The sequence below is a fragment of the Gracilinanus agilis genome, chromosome 4 (assembly GCF_016433145.1).
Source record: "Gracilinanus agilis isolate LMUSP501 chromosome 4, AgileGrace, whole genome shotgun sequence".
In the NCBI taxonomy this organism is placed as follows: Eukaryota; Metazoa; Chordata; class Mammalia; order Didelphimorphia; family Didelphidae; genus Gracilinanus; species Gracilinanus agilis.
The window spans coordinates 17950244-17978066 of NC_058133.1; the positions used below are offsets into that span (position 1 = coordinate 17950244).

General features: G+C 40.9%; 1 protein-coding gene across 1 annotated transcript in view; it reads left to right on the forward strand.

The window, feature by feature from the left end:
• C4H1orf87 (chromosome 4 C1orf87 homolog) overlaps nt 1-27823 on the forward strand; it is a 108790-nt gene that overhangs the window by 53576 nt on the left and 27391 nt on the right. The window contains exons 2-8 of the mRNA XM_044674776.1: nt 300-518; nt 4314-4454; nt 6528-6779; nt 9996-10108; nt 13295-13439; nt 19398-19495; nt 25112-25182. Of these exons, the coding sequence (XP_044530711.1) occupies nt 300-518; nt 4314-4454; nt 6528-6779; nt 9996-10108; nt 13295-13439; nt 19398-19495; nt 25112-25182 (1039 nt within the window). The remainder of the gene's footprint in view (nt 1-299; nt 519-4313; nt 4455-6527; nt 6780-9995; nt 10109-13294; nt 13440-19397; nt 19496-25111; nt 25183-27823) is intronic.

Consider the following 27823-nt stretch of genomic DNA (forward strand, 5'->3'; position numbering starts at 1 on the left):
TTCCTTCTTTCCTTCCTCTTTCCTTTTTTCTTTCTTGCTTTCTCTCTTCCTTCTCTCTCTTTCCTTTTAATAAACAGAATAGTCCATTCTGAGAAGATAGAACTGTGGCCACTCTCCAAGTTAAATTGTCCACAGAGCTAATGACGAGAATTGATATCCAGAGCTTTCCCCCTCTTCCCTGCCACCAATAACTGCTTCTCCTAGATAATGATATTTCCATTGTCTTCTTCAGGCCAATGAATACTTTGTGTATACTTCCTTTTTCAATGCTCAAGGTCATTGTTTATTTTCTCAGGCAGGTGAAGGAGAACATAACAGCCAGAGCTCAGCCTGATCTGGGGCCATTGGTACCCCGTCATGGAAGGCAGTTGGGGGAAAATCCACTAGCTCTCAACAGCCTTGCTGACCCCAAAGTCAAGTTCAACCCTGATTTCAGAGAGCAGAACAAAGTTGGAAACAAAGAAGACAAATCCATCCCTGTAGGAGCAAGCCACTCCAGCAGGCTTTTGGGCAGTGGTGTGAGTAATCAGAACAATGATTGCCTTTTTTTAAAAAACCTTTCCTTCCATCATAGAATCAATATTGTGTATCAGTTCCAAGGCAGAAGAGTGAAAAGGGCTAGGCAATGGGGGTTAAGTGACTTGCCCAGGATCACAAAGCTAGGAAGTGTCTGAGGCCAGCTTTGAGCCCAGAACCTCCTGTCTCTAGATCTGGCTCTCATTACACTGAGCCACCCAGCTGCCCCCACAATGATTACCGTTTGACTTGTTTTGGGGTCTTTGACAAGACAAGGGAAGAGGAAAATGGTCAGATGGCCATAGAAACAGATGTATCTGTCATGAGATCACAGGATATAAAGCTGGGAAATCTTAGGGAAAAATCAAGACCTTCATTTTGAGTTTATAAGGAAGTCAAGTGACTGCACTAGCCCAAAAGATCCTAAATTTAGAGTGAGAAAACAAGCTAAGACCCCAACCCATCATTTTCTCCATGTAGAAGCTGAACCTTAGAGACAAAGGCTGCCTCTCCAAGATCAGACTAGAAGGTGTCCAGGCTCACAGATCAAGGGCTAAAAGGGACCTGAGGGGGAAAAGTAGCTCAACCTCTCATTTTACAGAGGAGGAAACTGAGGCCCATATAGGATAAGTCATCCAGGTGGTATCGGAAAGAGATTCAATTGGAACCCAGACTTTCCGACTTCAGAGCCAGGGCTCTAGGGAACACCTCACTGAAGTCTGGAGAGATGAAGTGACTTGCCAGGTGATGTACAGGTATCTCTCTTCTCTGTGATGACCTTCCCAGTTCTCCAAGCTTTGGGCTTCAAGCTCAGGTGCTCAGATGCCAAATTTAGGTACTGCCTCACCCTCTCATGTAGATGATGCTTAATAGAGCTGGGACTGGAACTTACATCTTCTAATTCCAAGCTCAGCATTCTCTCCCCTAGCCTTTATTAACAATCCTTCATGGATATCAAAACAGTTAGTGAGAATTAAAATACAAAATCAAAAATGTGTTTCTGAGCTATGCGGGTCATCAGAAGACAAGAACTTTTAAAGTGTTTTTCTGTGCCAGACATTGCCCTAAGGGTTAATGATACAAAGAAATACCAAAAAAAAAAATGATTGCTACCATCAAGGAGTGTACATTCTATTGGGCAAGCCTCTATTTCTCCTGGTCATAGATTTTTATCTTTAAATTGGGGGGATGAAACAAATGAGAATATCCTGGAGTTCCCATCTAGCCTTGAACTCTATAATTCTATAATTCTGTGTCTCAGGACAAGGCTAGTCAACTTTTAAGTCATTATTCAAAGATATTTAAATCATTGTAAGCCTGTCCAACTCTGTGACTCTGTTTGGGTTTTTCTTGGCAAAGATTCCAAAGTGGTCTGCCATTTTTCCACTTATTTTAACTCCTGTGGATGCAGTGGTTAGAGTGCCCAGACTTAGGAGGACTTGAATTCAAATCTAGCCTTGAATACTTTCTAGCTGTGTAAACCTGGGTAATCCACTTAACCTTGTTTGGATCAGTTTCCTCATCTATCAAATGAGCTGAAAGAAATGGCAGACCACTCCAGTATCTTTGCCAAGAAAAGCCCAAATGGGGTCATAAAGAGTTGAACATGGCTAATTGACTGAACAGCAACCTGCTGCCTCCAGGTCTGGAAGTCTATCCACTGTGTCCACGAGCAGCCCGTTTTCTCTCATTAAGAGCTCCTGTACCAATGAGACCTTGGATCCAGAACCAAAGTTAGAGGGGGTAGGTGTGTTTGGTGCATGGAAACCCAGGTCTGGAACCCAGCCATTTTGCCTCCATATCTTTTGTTTTAGGTTACAGATAGTAAGAAAAATGTGGGGTCACCATTTAAATTTGGATCTTCTGCCTTTTACTACCTAGCATATTCCTTGGCTGTCCCCTATGCCTACATTTCTCTCCCTCCTCATCTCTGCTAGCTTGTCTCTCTGGTTTCCTTGAGTTCTAGCTAAAATAACCCTTTCTTTTCCTCTACCCCTAGTGCCTTGTCTCTCTGAATTATTTCCCATTTCTCCTGTATTTAGCTTATTTTTATAAATCTGTTTGCTTGCCATCTCCCCTATGGGTACTGGAAACTCCTTGAGGCAAGGGACTATCTTTTGTATCTTTTTCTATTTTCAGGGCTTAGCACAGTGCCTGGTAAACAGCAAGTGCTTCATAAATGTTTGATGATTGGTGGCTTCTTTATTAGAATTTAAGTTCTTTGAGGGCAGGAATAGAGTCTTGGCATCTTTTTTGAACCACTCTACCACCAATGCTTTACACAATGCCTGGCACATAGTAGGTGCTTAGTAAATATTTGTTGACTTACTGACCTTTAAGACTTTGGATCAATATCTTAATCTCATCTGAGCTTAGTTTTGTCATTTGTAAAATGGGATGGTTGAACTAAATGACCTCGGGGTCCCTTCTAATCATCTGAGCCTATGACTCCAAGAATATCATAGAATCATAGATTTATATTTGAAAGAGTCTAAGCCCCATTTAACATAAAGGGAAACTGAGGCCAAGAAAGAAGTGACTTGTTCGAGGTTACAGAAGTAAGTAATAAAGTCAAGTCCTCTAATTAGGCTGGGGGGTGACAGTTTTGCAACATTCCAGACAAGGATGGAAAAATGCCTAATAGGAGGAAAGATTTCAGGAAATGAGGAATATAGATATTCCAGATGAATAGAACTAATAATGTGTCTAAACACAGAACCCTGACAGTCTTCTCCCTCCTGTTGTTCTTAAGCCTCTTCTTAAAGATAGCTGGGAGTCAGGAAAGTGACTGACCCACCCTCATACAACTAGAAAGTATCGATGCATGTCTAGAACCCAGATCTCCTGACTGATGTCCAGAGATCTCTCTGTGATTCACTCCTTTTCTTTTTGTCTTGTGGATTGAGACAGAGGCTTCTTGCCTCCTCTCACAGAGCCCAGCATGTTTTTGAGCTACAGGGGTCCTTGCACAAGGCTTGGCAGGGCTGACACCAGGCCCTCAGACAAAGCCAGCCTCAGTGTGATGCAGGGGGAACTCACTAATTAGCTTTGTCTGTGGGCAAGCCTGGTGACGGTCCACCAGATGGCAGGCACAGTTGTCTGGGACAGGAGGTGAAGGTATCGGGTGTGGGGCCCTCATTACCAGCACAGGGAAGCAGGAGAAGGCATCCTGCTGTAGTTAGAGATGTGATGAAATCACAGAAAAGCATTCCAAACCAGCTTCCTTCTTGCTTTCTAAATCAGCATCTCCTTTAATGGGAGAAGAGTGCTGGGCTCAGTCCCTGAAATCCTTCCAATAAGGACTAGAGATGATGGCTGATCTTCTTTGAAAGGTGGTACCTGTGAGGCTTTCTGGGATGGAGAAGGACACTCTGAACATGGGAAAACATCATTAGAGAGATGCAAAATGATTCTTAGGATGTTAAAGCTGGAAGGCATCTTAGAACAGAGGATGTCATGGCTCGGAGCTGAGGGCGTCCTTGGACAGGAAACTCAAAACACAAAATGGAACAGTCGTGCCACCAAAGAAGTTTGCGACTCATTGAGGAGCTGGACTCATGACCACAAAGGTCCCTTCTGATTCCAAATCTCTGATCCTTATGACCTGTAAGATTTGGGATTTCCCTTGTCTGGGCTTCATGCCCCAATTCACACAGCCCTCTGGTTGAATGACTGAGGTAAGAAACACAACTGACATGAATCTCAACGCCAAGGCTTGTAGGTTGGCAGCCCGGAATGTGCATTTAAAAAGGAACAAACTCACCTTTTCTCTTCTCCTGTTGTCTTTTCTCTGTCAGATGCTAAAATGGGCAGATGCTCAGTGTAGCTCTGTGCCCTCGGGAGACCAGTCGCTGTCTTTCCTCCATGGCCTCCCCAAACCCAGCCCAATAGACTGGTCTTTGGAACACATGACTAGGAATGGCCCATGTGGGTTCGAGGTATCTACACTGGAGTGGGCTTATTTTACGGGTATGCAGTGGGGAAGAAAAGATAGAGGATCTAAGTAGAAGTACGTAGGATGATATCATTTAGACTCCAGAAGCCATCATTTCCTCATTGCTTGCTTGCTTTTGTTATTAAAGTGTACTTTTATATCATGATCAAGTACAGACTGACCCCTTCCTCTCCACTAACCTTGAGCTTTTTGCTATTTCTCAAAAAAAAGATGCTCCATCTCCCAAATCCCTTCATTTTCTCTAAATGTCCTCCATTCCCGAAATGGTCCCTATCCTTGTATCCTTCACCAGGCTTCATTCAAGTCTCAGCTCACATCTGACCTTCTCTTAAAGGTCCTTCCTATTTCTTCTCAATGCTTGTGTCTTCCCTCTGAGATGGCCTCCAATTGATCCCACATAGACCATGAATTTATGTACTTGTTTCCACGTTATCTTTTCCATTAGATCAGGAGCTCTTTAAGGACAGAGACTGGCCTTGCCTTTCTTTTTATCTCCAGTACTTAGCAGATTGTTTGGCATGTAGTAAGTGCTCAATAATTGGTGACTACCTCCTACAGTAGCCTTGTCTTTTCAAACAAACAAATAAACAAAATACTTGAGCAAAACCAACTGATACATATATGGCAACATTTCACCTCTTCCATCTCCATCCCTTTGCACAAGCTACATCCTCCCCTGGGAGTCCTACATGCCTGGGACACCTTCTTCCCTCATCTTAGAATCGCTAGCTTCCTTCAAAGCTCAGCTCAAGTACCTCTTTCTTCATCTGAGGCTTTTCTTGATCTCTCTAGCTACCAAAGGTCCTTACTCTCATCCCTCAAGAAATTCTATCATATTTCTTTGGTATACATCAAGGATATCTTTCCCCATGTAAAGCAAATCATGCATCCATCAAAAAGTATTTATGCAGTGCTTCCTATTTGCCAGGCTGATTACTGGTTGTACACACAGACACACACACACACACACACACACACACACACACACACACACACACAAAAGGCAAGATATTTCCTGCCCTCAAGGAGCTCAATGTCTGTTCTATTTTGTTCAATGGAATCTAAGATCCTTGAGAGCAGGATTTTTATCTTTGTATTCCCAGTGCCTAGTATCATGCCCAACACTATAGGGATTTGATGAATGTGCATTAATTGGCTAATTGCTCTTAGGAGTCCAAAAACTTCCCCGACTTTCAAATTATGGGTAATTATGGGTAAAAATAAAGATAACTATTGCTACTCACTCAGCTAGTTTCTGGTTACTCTCTTTGTAACTGATTTGGCTTTTCAATTAATAAACATTCATTAAGCACCTACCATGTACCAGGCAGTGTGCTCAATAAGTGCTGTGGATACAAAAAGAGGCATATAACAGCCTCTTTCTTCAAGGAGCTCCCCCTCTAATGGGAGAGACACCATGCAAATAAATATGTACAAAACAAATTATATTCAGGATATTTATCCTATTCCTATTTTAAATTATAATTATATTATATATATATATATATTTATTATACATATATATACATATGTGTATGTATATATATAAAACATTTTAAATATTTCTATATAGGAAGTAAGAGAGAGTAGGCTCTAGAATAAAGACATTGGAGAAAGCTTCCAATAGGATGCTGGATTTTAGCTGGGACTTGAAGGAAGCTAAGGAGGCTCACAATTGAAGCAGAGGAGGGAGAGCAATCCAGGCATGGGGGACAGTCAGAGAGAACTCCCAGAGCCGATAGATAAACTGTTTTTTAAGAGGAATAGCCATGAGTCACTGGGTCCAAGAGTATGTGCTGGAGAGTAAGAGGTCAGAAGATTGGAACTATGGGAAGGAGCAGATAACTCCTAGGTACACCAGTATCAGTGAGCTTTAGACATGCCTGTATTAGCCAATTACATGGCTACAGAAAGCACGAGGCTTCTGCCCACTTGCAATATCCACTCACCAGGCATTAAAAATAGGGTGCAATCGTAAGAGAGGACTCAAGACTTGGGCTTTCAGGGACTGCGTGTTTTAAAAATTGACGTGTTGTTTTGTTCTTGTCTTACTCAGAGCCTTGGTCTGAGGTCAAGTGAAGATGAGTCTCTTCTGGCCATGGTTGGAAGAGAATTTAAAGTGCACCCCCCAAGTTCCAATTTGCTGGAGATGCTGGAGAAAGAGCTGAAAGTTTTGGATCCCATCTCTTCTGGGCTTCTTCTTCAATCCCAGCTGAGTCGACTGCTAATAAAGCACGAGCTCCCTCTTCAGTTACCCACTGTCAAGTTGCTTTTCCAGAGGTTCACTCAGACCAGATTCTCAGAATTGGTATGACTAGCTTAATCTGAAGGTGGGAGAGATAAGTATTCTTTCACTTCTTAAAGAAGGAGTGGGTCAATGAACTGATCTTTCAAAGCCTTTTCCAGTCCTTAATACTAGAGTTTTCTCTTTAAATCACCCCCAGTTTATCTTGTGTAGACCTCATTTGTATCTACTTGTTTGCCTGTTGTCTCTTCCATTACATAGTAAGCTTCTTCAGGGCAGGAAACATATTTTTCCCTTTCTTTCTATCTCCAGCCTAAGCAGAGTAGCAGGTACAGTAATAAGAAATGCTTGTTGGACTCATGAACTACCTGATTTTCTTCCCCTATCCCAGTGGAAGTGCAGTGTGGAATCAGGTGACTTGCATTTGAATCCTGCCCAATCCCCTTCATTTTACAGATAATGAAACTAAGACCAACGAGGTTAAAGAGTTTCCTTAAGGCAGGGCTTCTTCACCTTTTTGGGACTTGGGTCCCTTTGGCAGTTTGGTGGGGCCCCTGGAAGCCATACCAGAATCATAGTTTTGACTACATAAATTCACATCTCTCTGTCTCTGTCTCTGTCTCTGTGTCTCTCTCTTTCTCTCTGTCTGTCTGTCTCTCTCTCTCATTCTCTCTCTCTGTCTCTCTCTCTCTCTCTCTCTTTCTCTCTGTCTGTCTCTCTCTTTCTCTCTGTCTGTCTCTGTCTCTCTGTGTTTCTCTCTCTCTGTCTTTGTCTATTTCTCTCTCTGTCTCTCTCCCATCTTCCTCTAATAAATAGATATGTAGATATAGATATCTCTATGTATGTATATATACATACATATAAAATTACAAAGGAAACATTGAAAAATAGTCATCAAAATATTTTGAGAAGCAAGCATACAGACCCCAAGTTTAGGATTTTTTGTTTAAAGTTCCACATCTAGTAACAGAGCTAGGATTTCCCACTATTCCCTCTGTTTCCTCATGATCCCTTCTTAATTGTGTGACTATGGCCAAGATACTTAATGAGATCACCACAGAAGCCTGAGTCCTGGTCTGGAAGAGCTTGGCCATCTAATGCAACCACTTCAGTTAACTGGAGAGGAAAGTAAGACTCTTAAGACATTAAATGAAGAACTCAAGGTTAAATGGGAGAAGATTAGAGTCAATAAGTCAATTAATATTTATTAGGCATATATTATGTGCCAGGTACTCAGCTAAGTTCTATATAATCATCAGAGGTGAGATTTGAATTCAGGTCCTCTGGATCTACTGAGCTACATTACCTGTGATAATTAACTAATTGTGTTACAATGTAACTAATACAAATGATACAACATTAATTAAGTGCCTATTATATACAAAGGTGCATACCAGGCACTGAAAGCCAAGGGGTTCCTTGCCTTTAAGAGCTCATGGTCTACCAGGAAGCCAAGAGAAGTATTAGATGTGCTCTTAACGTGAAAAGTACAAAATGAATTGCTGTGGAAAGTCACCACCAACTGGAGGAAATCAGGGAAGACTTTCTGTAGAAGGTGGTGTTTGAATAGACTATTAAAAGGACATTCAAAGTTCAGAAAATCAACTCAAACCCCTGCAGCCCCACTTTTCCCATCTATGAAATGTGGCTTATGATATGTGTATTATTTTCCTTACACTGTTGGATAAATGAACTTTGCAAGCCTTAATAGTGTTATGAGTATTTTCTTTAATGATAATCATTGAAAGGCATGAGAAAGTTGAAGTCTCCTTGGGAAATGATTTTTGTCATAGGATCATAGATTTAGAGCTTGTAAGGGGTGAAAAAGGGGTTTCGTGCGTTCAGTATATTAAAAGGTGGTTGCCAGAGGATTGAACTATTATCAATCCTCAATTAAGAATTATCTCAAGTCAAAATTGACTTTTATGGAGATTTATTTACAATTAGGAAGGTTGAAGGTAGGGAAATTGAGAGAGAGAAACTCTGGCCTGGACCAGGTAAGAATTTAGAGGCCCCAGCAGAGGGTCACAGAGGTGAATTAAACAAGGCTTCTAGCCACAAGGCCTTTTACAATTAGAGAGGCAAGAGAGGCCTCCCTGAGGCTAGAGCCTCCAGACACTCCAAGGAAAGAGAGAGTCAGCCTAACCTACCCAGGACAATTCAAAGGGAAGCAGTCAGAGGTCCCACCAGAGTCTCAGCATTCCAGCACTCCTCCATGAACCAGAAAAGGTCCGTCACCAGATGTTCTCTTCCACTGAAGACCTCTGCTGACTGAGGACCTTCTCCTTTTAAAGGGGTCACTTATGCGTCACTTCCTGCGTCTCCCTCCTTATTTGCATGTCCAATCACAATAGACACTTCTCATAGTACTGCCTGGGGGGCAGTCAGTTAATTCTGATTCGTCACCCACTCTACACACGTGGGTTATGGATCTCCAAGAATTAGAGGTGTTCTCACCTTTGGTGATTAAATCTAAAGATGGGCAGTGTAGACAATCTAGTTATCACAAGCTGAGGGGAATATTAGAGGCCACCTAGGTCAACCCCCTGGTTTTATGGATGTGAAAGCTGAGGAGGAGAGAGACAGAGACAGAGACAGAGACACAGAGAAAAACAGAGAGAGACAAAGAGAGCCAATACTGAAGTATTTGCCCAAGATTTCACAGCTAGCAAGTGTCTGGGTCAGGATTTGAATACAGATCTTCCTGGCTTCTAATTAGGGCCCTCTGCATTAATCTGCACTGCCTTGTTCAAAAATGATTGGGCCAGTTGCATAGAGATAGTGTTGCATAAAGATAGGTAGGAATTTGGGGTTCATTTTTGGTCTAGACCTTGAACCGTCAATTTGGGAAGTCCTGGAAGAAGAACTCTGAGCACAGTCTCTACCCTCAAGGACTTGGGGATCTTGGAGAAATCACTGAACCTTTCATTGCCCCCAGCATCTTGAGACATTGTAGGACACAGAAAAGACTCTGACCTGCACTGCTAGGGAGACATTCCTCATACTAGAATTCTCTCTGTCAAAGAAATCCCAGGTCCTTCCCCCAGCCCTTATTTCATATATGTAAGTGAGCTATAGTTTGTCTTCCCCTATAGAATATAAGTGCCTTAGGGGCAAGGATTGACTTAGTTTAGGTTCTGGACCTCCAACATCCAGTTTATGCTCCTTGTAGCTATTATAAATTGATGGATGCATGGATGCATGGATTTTCTAAAGACATTTTTCCAGTCTCTGAGCCTCTGTCTTTTGCCTATAACTGAAATGTATGTTCCTTTTTAGGTCAATTATAAAAAACTGCTGTGGTTTTTAAGGTTAGCAGCATCCAGTGAAACTCAAAGGAGTGAGCCCACCACTGACGACATCCCAGGGAAAAAAGAGAGTCTTGGCCCAAGGTGATACTTTCCTCTCCTTCTTCTGTGCATATGGTCATGTATTCAAGGGATTTCAGAGTTAAATGGAACCTCAGGAGACTGATTAGACATTACGCCTCTCTTCCAAATTAGAAATACCCTCTAGATCAGTGGTTCCCAAACTTTTTTGGCCTACTGCCCCCTTTCCAGAAAAAATATTACTTAGCGCCCTGGAAATTAATTTTTTTAAATTTTAATAGCAATTAATAAGAAAGATAAATGCACCTGTGGCCATCACCACAAGCCTAGATCGCTGCAGCACCCACTAAGGGGCGGTAGTGCCCATTTTGGGAATCACTGCTCTAGACTGCCCCTAATGGATGGTCATTCAGCCATACTTCCACAAGGGATGTCAGTAGGTGTGATTATGTAGGATCGTGAGCTCATCATTTTTGGAAAAGCCATAGAAGTCACCTAACCGCATCTCCTATTCTCTGCAGAGATCTCTTGGATCCTAACCCAACCTTGGTACAATGTGGCTGTTTGGGGGGCTAGTTTTTTCCTTGCAACTCTTTCTTTTTTTTTCCTGGGAGGATTTTTAGAGGAGCTCTGTCTGTCTGTCTCTCCTCTTTCTCTTTCTCTCTCTCTCCCTTCCTCCAACTCTCTTCTCTCCCTGTGTGTGTCTCTCTACCTCTGCCTGTCTGTATGCCTGCTTCTTGCCTATGAAGATGACATATGGGAAACCAATTAAAATGATGAAAGAATATTAAGAGGGACTTAAGTGCTCCTGAGTTCATTGTGCTTCAAACTGACAGTAGGTGAATGTGAAGAGGGGCACGCCTAGGCTGCTGGAGAAAGATTTCAGATAAACAACTCACGAGTTAAAACAGACGGAAAACAAAGAACATTTAGGATTTAGTTCAGTTATTTTTCCTTTAAGTATCTTGGGGATTTGGAAGAGATATCAGCTTAGCACGAGGCCCAACACATATGATGTGCCAATTAAGTGCTTTTTTCAAATTCCTTCACGAAAAACGGAAACTTTCTAGTCTGGTACAACAGAGGACTGTATTTTCTGTGAGTTTTCTTTGTAGTCCATACAAATAGTAGCTTTAAAAATTAAAGCAGTACTGCTTAGGACCAGCATAGAACCTAGAATCACATGCATTTCAAACTTGAAAGGACCTCAGAGGGCATACAGTCCTAGCCTTCATTTTCCCACTCCACCAGAAACCAGTTTCTTCATAGAGTGAATTCATGTCTCTTAAAGAAGAGGCACCTAGGAAAAAGGTCCTGCAGTTTTCAGAAAAGCTGCTGCTTCTAAAAACTTCCTGTCAAATAATCAACTGACAGGCAGAATAGTACAGGGACCCACCTTGCAACATATCCAAGGCTTTTTGTTGGTTAATGTATTAATTCCAGAAGACAGCCATCTCTTGGTGTTCAGTTTGGGGAGCCTTCAGTTCAGGAGACCCAGATGTGCTTGAAGCTTGCAGCATTGCCATTGGTAGCTAGGTTGGAAATAGCTCCCCCTTCTAAGTCAGACCAGATGGAGCAAGCATCCGGACCTGAGCTTTCTAAGAAAATCCCACAGGCTATAGAGGAAGTGGGTATGCTTCACATATCCGCCTCTTCTTCCTTTGGTGGTGGTGGTGGTCTCAGAGTTGTTCAGAATTCATAGGGGGCTGCCTGGTCAAAGACCTAATTCATAAATGGTTAGAGTGTCAGACTTGGAATCAGAGAGGCTGTTATTTGAACCCTATCTCAGGCATTGGTTATATTAGTAGAGAGAAGAGGACCGATTTGAGATCAAAGAGATAGAATTGATAAGATTTGGGAATGGATTGGATGGCTATGGTTGGGAGGAGGGGCAAGAAGAGTTGAAAGTAACATATCAATGGCAAACTGAGGAGACTGAAAGAATGGTGGGGTGTTTGATGGAAACAGAGGAGTCACTAGGAAAGGAGTTACTAATTCCATGACCTTGGGCAAGTCACTTAACATCATTTACCTCATCCATAAAATGGGGAGAATAATGGCACCAGCTTCATGGAGTTGTCATAAAAATCAAAAGACAACCTTAACAAGTTCAATAAATGCTAGATATATTGTTCTTTTTTTAAAAAATATTTTTATAATATTTTTCCATGGTTCCATGATTCATGTTCTTTCCTTCCCCCCAGACTTCACCCCCCTTCCCCATAGGCAATAAACAATTCCACTGGGTTTCACATGTGTCATTGATCAGGACCTATTTCCATATTATTAATATTTGCACTAGGGTGATTGGTTAGAGTCTACATCCCCAATCATGTCCCCATTAACCCATGTGCTTAAGTAGTTGTTTTTCTTCTGTGTTTCTACTCTCATAGTTCTTCCTCTGAATGTGGAGAGCATTCTTTCTCACAAGTCCCTCAGAACACTGTCATTGTTCTTAATCTTACCTGTTTAATAACTGGTCCTTACAAGGATTGTTCCCTAGGGCTGTGCCTCAGATTCCTCCCCTCCTCTTTCTCCTTTCTCTTGCTTGGTAATCTTGTTTGCTCCCATGGTTCCAAGCATAATGCCCATGCAGATTACCAACAAATCTATATGTTCAACCCTATTATCTCTCCAGAACATACCACTTTTCATCATCATCTGCCTGCTGATCATCTTGTAAGCATCTCAAACTCTACAAGTTCCAAATGGAAAACTAAACTCATGTCCATTCTTCTAACTTTCCTATTTCTGTTAAGGAGACCCAAGTTTATATTACCCTGGACTCTATGTTTCAACTTTTCCCTCTTTGCTTCATATCCAAACAGCTGCCAAATCTCATAAATTTTAGCTCCACAACATTTCTTCCATCCACTCCCTTCTCTCCAGGTATGTAGATAGCCACCATTCTAATTTAGCCCTCCTCCTCTTGTTTTGTAATTGATTCAGACCTTCCTGAATCCAAGGCAGCTCTTGTACCCCAAAACCACTTAATTTTCAAGCACTTTACAAATTTCAGATATGACTATGATACATCCGATGGCTTAGAATCAGTTCACAAAGCATATCCATTAAGGCATGTCAAATACATAGTGCTATTCCCATTTCACAGATGAGGAAAGAAGGCTCAGAGTGGGAAAGTCATTTCCATTGAGTGTCAGAAATGGCCCCAAACCCAGGCCCCCAACCCCAAAGTTCAGGACTCAATCACATCTCTCTGCCTTTCATTCATATCCCTCAATTCTACAGCTCATCTTCCGAAGCCAGTGATAACCTAATCGAGCTTCTCAGGAGTCCCCTGAAGATGTCCAAGGATCAACTCAACTTTGAAAACCTTCACCTGAGTTTTGAAAAGGAAGACCAACCATTTTCTGGGCATCTGCCACCCTCCAAGGTAACCAAGGTTTCATTCAGATTCATAGGTTTATTTCAATATGTATTGATGAATAGGTAGTTAGAAAGGAGATCCCTGGGGTAGTGTTCTTTTCATGGTTCCTTCTGTTGATTGTATTATGTAAATAAAAATTCCTGTTCTCAGTAGACAGCTAGATGGCACAGTAAGCAGAATAATGGGCCTCAAGTCAGGAAAACTGAGTTCACCTCTGACCTGAGAGGTTTCCTAGCTATGCAACCCCGGACAAGATCCATGACCTCCATTTGTCTCAGTTTCTCATCTAGAAAACAGGGATGATAATAGCACCTGCCTCCCAGAGTCATTGTGAGGAACAAATGACACAATAATTATACAGCTCTTAGCACAGTACTTGGCACATAGCGAACACTATAGTGTTAACTATCATTAGCCATTCTTAGAAAATGATTTTATTTAGGCTCTTCCCTTCTGCAAGCCCAGTATTCTATCTATGTATTCAAAACTCCTGGAATTAAACAGAATGGAAGCCAGCCAGGTACAGGGTATAGGAAAATCTTGTTTGCCTTCATAAAATAGCCTAGAAGAGAAATATGCCCACAGTTGTGAGAGGGACTGAAAGAAGGCCATTCCATAGAGGGAGCAGCTGATACAGATGTGTATTTTTATTTTATGGGGTTTTTAGTTTTTAGAAGAAAAGACTTAATGGGCCAGTGGAGGAAGTATCATACCTCTATTCAGATAGTTGATGGGCTGTCAGGTGGATAGGGGATTAGCTATGTTCTCCTTGGTCTCAGAAGGCAGAGTTAGGAACAGTGAGTTGGAGCTGCAAGAACGAAGATTTGGTTTGGATGTCAGGAAGAACTGCCTCATGTGAGAGCTATCCTAAATTGGGCTGGGCTGGCTGGCTCCAAGTGTCATGGGATTCCCTCATCTAGATTCTGTTAACCAGATAGTCATTTGTGGAACATGTTATAGCGTTGATTCTTGGGTAGCCACAGGTTAAACTCAGTCACTGGTATCTATTACAACTTGGAGAGTCTACGATTAAATGATTCTGACTGAAGGGACTAAACCTGAAAGCCAACTCCATAATCCTTTATTAAGGGATGATGTATGTGCCGGGCATGTGGTCAGTCTGATAGTCATGGAAAATGGTTCAGAATTTGTCATGAAAACATAGGCTGAGTTCATGGGAAACAAAATGGGCCATATCAATCAAGAAGGTTCATAAATCATTCAGGTCAAGTCCTGGCAAGGCCACTAAGGTAAGAATGGTTTAGGTTGTAGGATCTACCATGTAGGAGGCCAATGGAAAGAATGTTTGATCTGGAATAGGATGATATGTTTTCATATCCTGACTCTGATAGTTATTCCCTATTTGAGTGAATCCCTTAATATCTTTAAACCTCAATTTCCCTCAACTCTAGTACCATCCCTTTTGAATTTTTTTGTTGTTGTTGATCAATCATTTTAGTTTTGTCCAATTCTTCATGACCCTATTTGGAGTTTTGTTGGCAAAGATACTAAAGTTGTTTGCCATTTCCTTTTTCAGCTCATTTTACAGATGAGAAAACTGAAGGAAAGAGGGCAAAGTGACTTGCCAGGGGTCACATGGCTAGGAATTGTCTGAATCCAAATTTGAATTCAGAAAGATGAATCTTCCTGACTCCAGGATCCCAAACTCTATCTATTGTGTCACCTAGCAGCCTCCATTCTATGGTTACAGCATATACATTTTAAATATAACTATTCATTTATATGTCATCTCTCCCATCAGACTGTAAGCTCCATGAAGGCAGGAACTCTTTAAAATTTGGCTTTGTGTTTAGCATAGTGCCTGGTACATTATAAACACTTAATAAATGTTTATGGATTGATTGATTGGTTGATGGATGACAGTGGTGGATAGAACCTCTAAGGCTTCTTCTAGGTTGAAGTCCATGATTCTTGATTGCCATAAGCAGAATGTGTCTCCTTTCAGAGTAGCTTGATCTATGCCCATTTATATATATATATATATATATATATATATATATATATGTATGTACATATAGATATAGATATAAATATAAATATAGATATAGATATAGATATAGATATAGATATAGATATAGATATAGATATAGATATATAGATATAGATAGATATAGATATAAGGCAGATTAGTGAAGATTGGAGTCAGAAAGTCCTGGATCCTTATCTTTCCTTAGACACTTTTTAATTGTTGGACCCCGGGCTGGGGATTTCATCTGTCTTAGCTTCAAGCTGTGTTACTGAGCTTTCCTGCTCAGTAAGAAGAGGATAATAATAGCTGTTAACATTGGTGGACTCTTGTGAGACTCAAGTGGGATAACACATGTATAGCTCCATGCTACTTCCAGGACGGATGGAAGTAGGCTTTGAAATGGAACACCTCAGGAAAGATCCAGGTTCAGCCCCTTGTCAACTCTGCAGGATCAGAGGAGTGACAATTCACTCCCACCAAAAAATAAGAATAAAAATAATCAGTAACCAGATTGAGAATGGGTGGCAAGCCCCGTGAAGTTTTGATGGGGCATCTAATTATATTCACAACAACAACAAGGTTTATATGTCACTTTAAGGTTGCCAAAGCACTTTACATATCTTATCTCATTTGAGGTACTATTACTATTACTATTTCATAGATGAGGGAATCAAGGCACACAGAGGTTGAATGACTTGCTCAGGGCTACTAGTCCAGCTAGTACATGTCTGAGGCTGAATTTGTGAACTCAAGATTTCTTGACTCCAAGTCTAGCACTCAATCCACTCTACCACTCAGCCACCTGATAACTTTCACTTGCTGATGCCATCTTCAGGTTGGTCTAATAATTTGCCCTTTAAATAGAATTAAATTCGATTTTGTTCAATTCAAATGAAATCTGACTCCATGATTAAGAATAATGTGAAACCAACCTAGAAAGACAGATTGGAGCCAGTCAATCAATCCATAAACATTTATTAAGTACCTACTATGTGCTAGGAGTTTTCAGCTTATCTTTAAGTGTTTAAGAGGGAGCCCTTGAAAATTTCTGAGCAAGAGTAAACTGGTACTGTTTGAGGGAGTGCTAATTTGACTTCTGTATGGAAGATGATAATTCCAGATCTGTGTTCCATATCTATGGGGAAACTGGCTAGGCTGGCGAGCCACTTGTTAGATATCTGTTATCTCTTAAGTGCCTTGGATGCATTCAAGCTACAGTTACTATCTGAAGGGAGGAAAATGATAGGAATTGGGTTCCCTAAGAGTTATAGTAAATTAATGTCCTGAGACATTGTACTGAGAGCACTATAGCAGCCAGACTAAGGACTTTCCTTATTCTTGGATACAAGGCCTCAAGATGGTGTCAGAAAGAACTTAAATCAAACTAGACAGATACATCCTATATGGATCAAACATTGGGCCTCCTCAGTAGACTTACGTAGATTTTGGATATTGGGAAATTATCAGAAGAAAAAAGAGAGAAAGCTAGTTCTCGTTTATATGTAAATTTTAAATGCTAGAGAGATGCAAGGGATTTGATTATCATCATTTTTGAATCATCTTCATCATCCTTATCATCGTCATCATCATTTCCATCAGTCTTCTCATCATCACCATTGGACATTATCAGGAAAGATATATTTGACAGACCTAAACTTTCAGAAGTAAAACCCTTCACGTGTCCAAGTGTTATTTTATCTCTTTTTGATTAAAATCTTTCCCACATGCCTACCTTAGCAAACAGCTAGATTAGGAAGGGTTTTAAAAGGCAGACATGAGCATCCTTATTTTATTCTTGAGGCCATAAAAAAACCACTGAACATAATTTTACTTTTTTTCTGGATGACTCACAGTCCTCATTCCTTAAATATCTGTCAACATTTTGGGATCTTCAATCTCACTGATGTTAGTACTCCTCCCATTAGTGAATCAACTCATCACTTTAATACTTTAGAATAAAATAATCAGTGTTAAAGAGATATTGTGGATAGAGGGTGACACTTCAAGGCAGAAAAACCTGGTTTCGAATCCTGTCTCTGACACATATTGACAGACAAGTCACTTTCTCTCTCCAAGCATCTCTCTAATAGTTTAATTAACAGACCAATTCCCATACTGGGAATTCTCTACTTTAAAAACATTGTAAGTCAGGGCCATCATTCCCCCCTTCTCAAAAAAACAAACTCACAAGTAGATAATACTTAAATGTTTATGGAGCCCTTTTCTCACAATTAGCCTATTAAACAGGTACTGCAAATACTCATACCCATTTTATAGAAAAGGAAACTAAAGCTCCAGTAAGGCAAGTGCCTGTGGTCATATAACTTGTTAATGCCAAAGGGAAGATATAAACTTATCCCAGGACCTGAAATCTAGGTCCAGAAATCACCTCGCTAAAACATGCTACCTCTTAAATACTTTACAATTTCATTTTAGGGAAAATGTCACTTGCTAACACACATAACATGACTCTATGTCTTTCAATGGTTTACCATGAAGATCTGGAAATGTGGCTCTACCTTAAAAATCTCCTTCCATTTTTCTCTAGATCCCTCCTCATACACTTACCATGATTTCCCTTGTCAAAGGAAAATGACCATGGTGTATAATTTGGAAGACAAATCAAACAGAAAAGCTTTCTTTCTAATATGGGCTGAGGCAGGGAGAGATTGGTTGGTCGATAGCATTCTTCTGTCAGTAAAGGAAATTCCTACTGCACTTTCTTACTGAAAGAGACAGACAGACAGATAGATAGATAGATAGAGAGAGAGAGAGAGAGACAGATGGATAGATAAACAGGTAGATAGACAGATAGATAAATAGATAGATAGACAGATGGATAGGTAGATAAACAGGTAGATAGATAGAGAGAGAGAAAGAGAGAGAGACAGACAGACAGACAGATAGATAGATAGATAGATAGATAGATAGATAGATAGATAGATAGATAGATAGATAAGATGAAAGAATAGAAACCATTGGTCTAAGTTGACTCTGGAGAAGGACACAAGCTTACTAATCATGTTAAAAAGAACAAGATGAGGCAACTTTGGTTTGATTCAGGGCTAGCAATACATGGGTCTTAGGGAAGAGCAAGAATATAAATGGGGGATGGAGTGGATGGAATGGATATAACTTTATTTTGCATTGATATAAAAGCTAATTTTAAAATGGAGTTAGTCTTGCGAAGAAATGGAGGATACAGGGCTCCTCTCTCTTCTGTGTCCACATGCCTGAAATTCTGATAATTTATATTCATTTGGTGTTGCTTCTTGAGATCAGGGACTATATCACATTCATCTTGGAAGACCTAGAATCTAGCAAAATGTCTTGCCCAGAATAGGCATTAAAAAAATAGTTAATGGGGGCAGCTGGGTGGCTCAGTGGATTGAGAGCCAGGCCTAGAGATGGGAGGTCCTAGGTTCAAATCTGGCCTCAGACACTTCCCAGCTGTGTGACCCTGGGCAAGTCACTTGACTCCCTTTGACTACCCTTACCACTATTCTGCCTTGGAGCCAATACACAGTATTGACTCCAAGACGGAATGTAAGGGTTTAAAAGAAGTAGTTAATGAATAAATATATGAATTAATTAACATAATATGTGGGGCTTATCTCTATAGGTAATAGACCACTATATGTTGCAAAGTCTTTGAAATTCTGTCAACTAAATTGTCATAGTTCTCCTTTTATGCCCACAGGCCTCAGAACTATGGTTTTCCCATTTTAGTCAGTGTAGACATTCAAACACCTTAATCAGAGTCTGAGTTCCCCACTCTATTCTAGGGACTTCCATTGTAAATGGTGTCCTGATGACTTCTGGGGTGGGCACAGAGACATTAATTAAAGGGAGATAGTGGCTCTTCTGGAGCATCTCCTCACCTTGGCAACAGTGGGCTATTGAGAGAGGGTATAGGGGAATAGAATGGTTTGTGTTTGCCCTGGATGAACTTGAAATCCTTTTTTGATTTTCAGATCAAGGATATTTGTGAGAAACATGGACTGATTCTGACCCCATCACTAATGGCAGCTTTGGGTAGCCACCAGGATTTGAATATACAAGATGAAATCAAGTAAGTTGAAGACAAAGCCTATGTTCCTCACCCAATTCTTCTCTCCAGACTGAGCACCCCGCCTTTTATAAATGATTCTCAGGTGGTATAGACATATCTTTCACAATGAAGACCATCCTCTTCTGAATCATCTTGAGTTTATCAATATCCTTCCTAAAATATGGTCTAGAGAGATAAACCCTAAAATGAAATAATTTCTACCCTTAGGAAGCACCCAGTAGGCCAGATATGGTTGACTAAAGGAGAGGACAGTGGTGATATCCTCTCCCTTGTCCTTAACATTCAAGATTTTACCTTTTTTCTGTATTTATAGTGCTTAACCATGTGTGAAACATAGTAGGTTCTTAATAGATGCCAAGTCCTATATCACATTATTGACTGTCATTGAGCTTGGGGTTCACTGGGATCCCCCGATCCTTTTTGTGTGTTCACCCCTATTGGAATGTGAGCTCTTTGAGTAAAATGTTTTTTTCTGGATTTTATATTTATGTTATAATTCCTTAGCACTGTGCTTGACACATAACAAATGCTTAGTAAATTACTTTTATTTATTCATTCATTTTTATTTTTTAAATGAAAGAAAACCAGATCCTGCAATTAAGTCATGCTTCCCTCATCTTATATTTGTGATGCTGAGTTTTTGAACCCAAGCATAAGATTTTACCTTCATCCTTCCTAAATTCCATCTGATTAGGGTAAGCTCAAGTGTGGCTTGAATCAAAGGAATCTGGTTTTGTCTCAGAGTATTTATGTTGGTTCTGAGAAACAAAGATATGGAGTGAGAATGTTGATAGAAGGCAAAGGAGAGAATTCAAGAATAACCTCTAAAAACCACTTCCTAATGGGGAAGCAAGGGTTTGAGATCACCCTGCCTTTCCTGACTATTTCCCCTATACTTTCTTTAAAGGTGGCAAGAACAAGATCAGTGTTATTTTTTTCCCTGAGTTGTTCCCACACTTCCTCTGTTCCCCAGGAGGGTAAAGCAGTCCTGAGAGTCAGTGAGACATTAGCCTCACACCTGAATCGAATATCTCTTTGAAATCCAGGTTATTTTAGCTCATCTCTTTCATCTGCTTCCCCTCCCTTCTTTTGATGTGTCCACATCAATTTTGCAGGTGGAAAGAGGGAGAGCTAGGTGATGGAATAAGTCAGCCTACCTCTTCCCCCACACCTGAAAAATAGGGTGGGTTGGTCATTCAAAAGAAGCCTTTGATGGAAGGGAAAGTGAAGAGGAGTTAGTTCTCTGCTGAAGGACAGAAACTCAGAAAGTAGCATGGGAGTTGGACTTCCAGTATATTTTTAAGTGATTGTATCCTTCGACCTCCTACTTTTTTTGTTTAATCCAGAGAGCTGGATAAGGCGTAGAATTCTAGATTTCTCTGTCCTTCCCCTCTAGGCTAGCCAAGGACATCCCAACAGTGACCTTCAGCAGGGAATTACTCCCCTATGAGATAAATCTCTTCCACCCTCATCCAGCCACTGGCTAAAGCTTCATCTATTGACATAAACCCATTTTGTTAAGGGCTTTATATTCAGACTTATGTCTTTAAGAGATTAAAAATACAATATAGACACACATGTCAGCAGTGAGATGCATGAATCCCTATTTTAGGGCATATTTTCCATTAATCCTCTGTCCAATCAGGCGCCTGTTTGGAAAGCGGCTGCTGGGTAATTAGCAGGATTCCAGCTTGGAGCTACTTCCTGATTAAATATCCTTAAAATCAATAAGACATCAGGAAGGATTAGAGTGATGCGAGATTAGCCCCCATCTCACCAAATAGAAGGAGCTTTCTCCTCCCCCCCTCCAAAACTGTCACTGTGGGGGAGCTGGTGAAGGAAGCAATGTTCTCTGCCCCATTACTGCAGGATTTTTAACAATGAGCTCTTTTGTTCTTCACATACTCACAAATGAGGAGAGAATTGAGTGAGTGGCTGCCACAGTGGGGGATTTTACAAGAGACAGAGTGGTTTGGGCTCATCAGATCTCCCACTCAGAATTGACTTGCCGTAAGATGAGTTCAGATTGGATGGATCTGAGTCAAAATTAGATTTCTATTTATCTATTTTGGATTTCCACCAACTTCATACTTTGATTCCCCATTAAAAATGTGGCCCTGAATTGTTCTTTAAAATGATAAATAAATAAAATACAAGACAGGGTCAGTAATAATTCTTTTTAATATAGTTTGTTATTATATCACCTTAATTTCCAAATATACCACTTTTCTCCCTCTCTCCACTTCCCATTGAGAAATAACCCCTACAACAAAAATTAAAAAAGACAAAAAAATAGTAGTTTGGCAAAATTAAGCAACATATCGTCTAAGACTTATAGTATGTGCAATGTTATATTATAATTCCCCACCTCTGCAAAAAGGGGAAAGATATGTATTTTCTCATCTTTTCTTTGTGACCAAGTTAGCTCATGATAATGGTGCTTGGTTTAGTATTTTTGTAGCATTTATTTTATTTTCATTTGCATTGTTTTCATCATTGTGCATATTTTCCCCCTGGTTTTGCTTACATTGCTTTGTATCAGGTCATGTAAGGCTTCCCATGTTTCCTTATATTCATCACATCAGATGCTATTGTCATTAATAAATTGTAAATACAGCCCCCAACTCCAACAATCGTTGGGAGAATAAAATGAGAACATATCTTTAAAGCACTTTGCAAACTTTAAGGTGCAATACAAATGCTTACCTATATTATTATTATTATTATTCATCTTTTCTTTTTAAAATATATTTCATCATATTGATTGACCACAATGCTTAGCAATTCCTCAAGCAATAGTTTTATATTCCTTATGTCCATTTGTCACCAAAAATATGTACTGCTTTGAATATTTTGGTATATTTGAGAATTATCTTTCTGTCAAGGAGTATATGCCTAATTTTGGCATCTCTGGGTCAAGAAGTATAGACGTCTGAGTCACATTCCTTGCATAATTCCAAATTGCTTTCCATCTTAGACCATTCCATTGACCATTCTACAGATCTACCAACAGAATATTGCCCTCCAACATTGACTATTTCTATATTTGTCCTCTCCTCCTCCTTTTTTTTTGGATAATTCCTTGTTTGAGAAGACCCTCTGCTGTTGTTGCTTTAAAAAAAAAAACAAACAACATTACTTTCCATCTCAGAATCAATACTATGTATTGGTTCCAAGGCTATTGATTCGAAGGCAGAAGAGCAGTAAGGACTAAGCAATGTGAGTTAATGACTTGGCCAAGGTCACACAACTAGGAAGTATCTGAGGTTAGATTTGAACCCAGGACCTCCTCTCTCTCGGCCTGGCTCTCAATCCACTGAGTCACCTGGTTGCTCCACTCCACCAGACCTTCTATTGTTAAACTATTATGACTATGGAGACAGTTTCTGCTAGGTCTTTCCAAACTGTGTAATGCAGGATTCATGCAAGATCTCTTGCATTTGCAAAATTACCCTAGGCTGGGGCAGCTGGGTAGCTCAGTGGATTGAGAGCCAGGCCTAGAGATGAGAAGCCCTAGGTTCAAATCTGGCCTCAGACACTTCCCAGCTGGGTGACCCTGGGCAAGTCACTTGACCCCCATTGCCCACCCTTACCACTCTTCTGCCTTGGAGCCAATACACAGAAGTTAAGGGTTTAAAAAAAAATTACCCCGGGCAATCCTGTCAGTTAGGAGAATGAAACTCTGGCCCAACAGGTGCCACTCTCAGGAAATAATGGTTTGAGCTGGGACTATAAAGACCCCTGCTGAACTAACCTGGGGGTTCTGATTTCCTCGACCTCACCCAGACACCCAGCTATCCCTTGACTTCCCCTTGGGGACCTGGGAGGGATTGAGGGAGGTGGAACGTGGGCAGGAAATTAGATTAGGTCAGCCTAGCAACAGGGATACCCCTAAACCAATTCATCAACCTCGTTTGTGTAGCTGGTGGATCACTTAACATCAGGGCAGTGGAAATTATCCCTGGCTGAGGGGCTGGTTCCCTCAGCCTGATGTTACCTCCTAGGTCCATTGCCAACACTGGCCAGTCACCCTAGCAACAGCTTCTCCAGACCCTAACCCTCTTTTCTCAGTTTTCCCTTCTGTGTTTAAATAACCCTTAGCCTGAAACTGTGAGCTTCTGTAGTTTTTTATAACATCATCCTGGGCTAAGGGGCTGAGGAGAGGGGAGAAGAGCAACCGCTTGACTCCGAAGGAGGTACAGGGCAAGCATCTATTTTGTTCAGGAAGTGTGTGAGCTTCACTTCCTGTTGAGTTCTGCTTTCCCTCCAGCAGGGAGGCGCTCCTCACTCTCTACCTTAAAGGAGCCTACAGACAGCAGGGAGACTGACTGGGCATCTCAGCTCAGGCTACACATCCCTGACAATCTCAAATCACCAGTTACAGGAGATACAGGCTCCCTGGCCAGGTGACTCACTTGTGCCACCTGCTCCCCTTTTATCAGCCACATCACCCCCTTATTACAACTGGAAATACTTTAAATAAAGATCTATAGAAGACTGAGTGGGTGTTGGAAGATCTATCTAACTATTTCAGGGAGTCTAATCACCAGGACGATGACCACCATGGGATAAATGACGTACAGGGGATCAAGACCTGAGTTTGAAACTCAACTCTGCTACTTAATGTTGGCTTCATTTCTCTGGGGACTCAGTTTCCCCAACTTCAAAATGAGGATATTGGACTAGATAGCCTTCCTGTTATAAATCCATGAGCTATGAACATTTTTTAGCCATGGAAACTCAAGAAACTATCTACTGAAAAAAGGAAGCCATGCCATAAATAAGTGACATACCACTAGACTCCCAATTCTTGGGAAGGAGGAAGCATTGTTTTGTAGTAAATAGAAGTTTAGGGAATAAGAGAAAGGAAAGCATAATGATAGAAACAAGTAATTTCTTTGGAGGAAACAAAGGCTACAGATAAATGCTACAATCTGAAAGCCAGATTATATGGGGATGGAGCAAGAGACATCGAGGTAGAAAGGAAGAGTTTGGAGAATAAAAGTGATGTGCTGACATCTTTAACATTTCAGAGCAATGAGTGCAGTTGCCTGGCAGCCACAAGTAGGATTTTGCAGGCACATCTGGCCTCTTATTCTGAATGTGATGGGTAGAAAATTCCTGTTATTTTAATGCCAAGAGCAAGTGGGATGATTTTTGAAGACAAAGGAATATTAGGTGCTTAGATTAGCAAATCTCTTATTGAATCAGATATGGGTTGGGTTACATGGAAGGGTAAAGGACAAAACCTGGAATGAGGGATTAAAAGAGTTATTATAGAATGTTAAGATATTGAAGAAATGGAGAGCCAACATGGCTTTAGGAAGGACAGGATCTCATTTCCATTTTTATGGGGTTGCTAAATGATAGATAAGAAGTTCTGCAGAGAAAGGGTTTGCTCTTAACAAAAAAAATCTCAGTTTAAAGGGACCCGAGACTGTCCCACATAATAGTGCTTTATAATAATTGTTTGATGAGTGTATTTTTTTCTCTAATAAATTCTTTGATTTGGATTGTTTTCTCTAGTTTTAAATGGTTTCCTCTGGTAATATTATTGGTCATGACTTCAGGTCTTCCTTTCAGTTTTATAATCACTCTATTTCTGTTCTCACATAGATGGCAAAAGTTGATGGAGTTCTTGGTCAAAGCTTCCTCAGATGGGTCTTCTCCTTTGCCCCAACCTTCAGGTAAGTGCCCTGGTTTTGTTATCCACATCATACCTGGAAGACATGACAAGCCACCCCCCTACCCAGCTCCCAGGGTAATCATGCCTGAAAAGGAAAAGGAAGTGATCAGAAAACCTATGAAAACCTGGTTCTGATTCTGATCAGCAAGGAAAACCTAGCTGCCAAAGTAGAAATGATGTGAAATATGGTCCCAGTGGACCTGTATTCTGTTCTTATTTCTTCCTTTGCTAGCATGACTTTGGGCAAGTCCTCCCCATCTCTCCAAGTCTAAATTTTCTCATCTTTGAATCAAGGTATTGGATAATAACTTCAGGTTTGAAATCCATGGGCCTAAGGACCTGAAATTCATGTTAAAGGAGAGAAAAGCTGAGCATGCCATGCCACACACCCATAATTTGGAGAGAGTAGATTTCAGAGGGTTGAGAAGGATAAGAGGTATCATCTCATAGACAGAAATTCTTCAGGAGGGTCAGATCGTGGAAGATGGGAAGCACTCAAGAATGGAATTTTGAGGTCACAGAGAAAAATGCTTCCATTGAATAGAAAAAGGGCAAATTGTCTAGAGAGATGAATATGGATGTTCAGGGAATTCACTAACCAACTTAGGTTTTTAAAAGACTTTCAGAAGATGTAAGCAGGGGCAGATAATGGGGGGGTAGAGGTGCAAGTGTGACATGAAACTCTGAAAAACATAGTGAACTGAGCCTTGTAAGAAATGCCAACCACAACAGAGTGGGTTATATTAGGGAAAAGAGCAGGATCCAAACAGAGAGACATCTACTGCTCAGATTGAATAGAGTGTGATGAAAGTGAAGGGGAACGAGGAGATATAATCAATCATTCTAGCAACATGAATTTATTAAGCACCTACAATGTACCAAGTCAAAAACTTCTATCAATCACCTACTATGTGCCAGGCATTCTCTCTTGGGAGGGGGGCAGGTAGTAAGGAAGGAGGGTGACAGTGAATTCTGCTTTAGGCATGTTAAGTCTGAGATTTCTCTGGGACATATAGCCTGAAATTTTCAATAGGCAGTTTGTGATGTAGGATTAAAACACAAAGGAGAGACTAGGGTTGGACAGATTGGTCTGTGCCTCAGCTATGGAAAGATAATGGTTAAATTCATGAGAACTGATGAAATCACAAAGAAAGAGAAATAAATGATGGAAGGAGAGAGGGAAGGGAAATGAATTCCTAGCAGTATTTGTATTGGATCATACATCCAGTGAGTTTGAAGGGGTTTCAAAGGCTACCTAGTTCAACACCCTTTTATCCATTTTACAGAGGAGGAAACTCAGGTCCCCAAAAGTTAAATGACTTACCCAAGATCACCCAAGTAAAAGAGAACTAGAGGTGGGATTTGAACCTAGGTCTAGACCCATTATTTTTTCCACTACATGATGCTGTGTGGAGCTTATGCTGCCTGGTCTCATATCATTGCCTTCTAATGTCATCACTTCATGCCTGGGCTATTGTAATAGTCTGCAGGTTGGTCCCCCAGCCTCAATTCCTCTCCTCATTCCAGTGCATCATCCACTCACTCCCCAAAGTAATTTTCCCTAGCAGATCTGATCTCCCTCCTCAATGAACTCCCATGGCCTCCTGTTACTTCTGGCTCATCAGAACCTAGTGTCTTCCTACCTTTTCAATCTAATTATACCTTAACTGCCCTCCATATACTCTGTAATGTCACTCGCTTCTTTGATGTTCTTTAAACCTCTCACAATGCTGTGCCTTTTATGGGCTGCTCCCAAACCCAGAATGCCCTTCATCCTTGACTCTCTTTCCTATTTTCCCTTCCACACTCAGCTCAGATGAACCCTTCAAGGTCTCCACCACCACCATCACCACCTGCTAGTGCCTTTCCTCAGAGATTCCTTTCCATTTGCTCTCTCTACATCTTGTATATACATAGTTGCTTGCATGTTGTGACCCCCTCCATTAGAATATGAGCTCCTTGAGGGTAGGAGCAATACTTTTTATAAAAAAAAACATTTCTGGATATGCCCAACCTTTAGCAGTGTACCTGGCATACAGTAAGTTAACTGACTGATTGACTCTTATGGCTGGTCTCTGAGGCTCTTAATAATTTCAGGCATTATGCTTTGGGGAGCAAGTCAGGCAACATGAGACAATTTGGCTCTGCCCAGAAATGCTCACTAGCTCATTTCCCAGAAAGTCTCCTCTCTGATGATTGCAGTCACACTGCCGCAGTGATCACTTTATCACAGCTACAAGAAAGTCAGCCCAGCCAGGCTGCTTCTCATGGTCAATTGAAAGGGGGGAAGCTAGAGCCCCCAGTGCAGGAGGAGACAAAGCAAGAATAAGGCTTCAGGGGAGCCACGGTCTGTATTTTCAGAACCCCCACTTAGTGCCTGCTTCTCAGGCAATCATGGTCACGTTCAAGAATTTTGTAATTGAGGGAAATCTCTCTCTCTCTCTCTCTCTCTCTCTCTCCTTTTTCTCTTTCCTCTCTTTCTCTTTCTCCTTTCTCTCTTTCCTCTCTCTCTTCTCTCTCTCTCCCTCTCTGTCTCTCTCCCTTTCTTCTCTCTCCCTCTCCCTCTCTTTCTGTCTCTCTCCCTATCTTTCTGTCTCTCTCTCCTTTTCTCTCCTTCTCTTCTCTCTCTCTCTCCTTTCTCT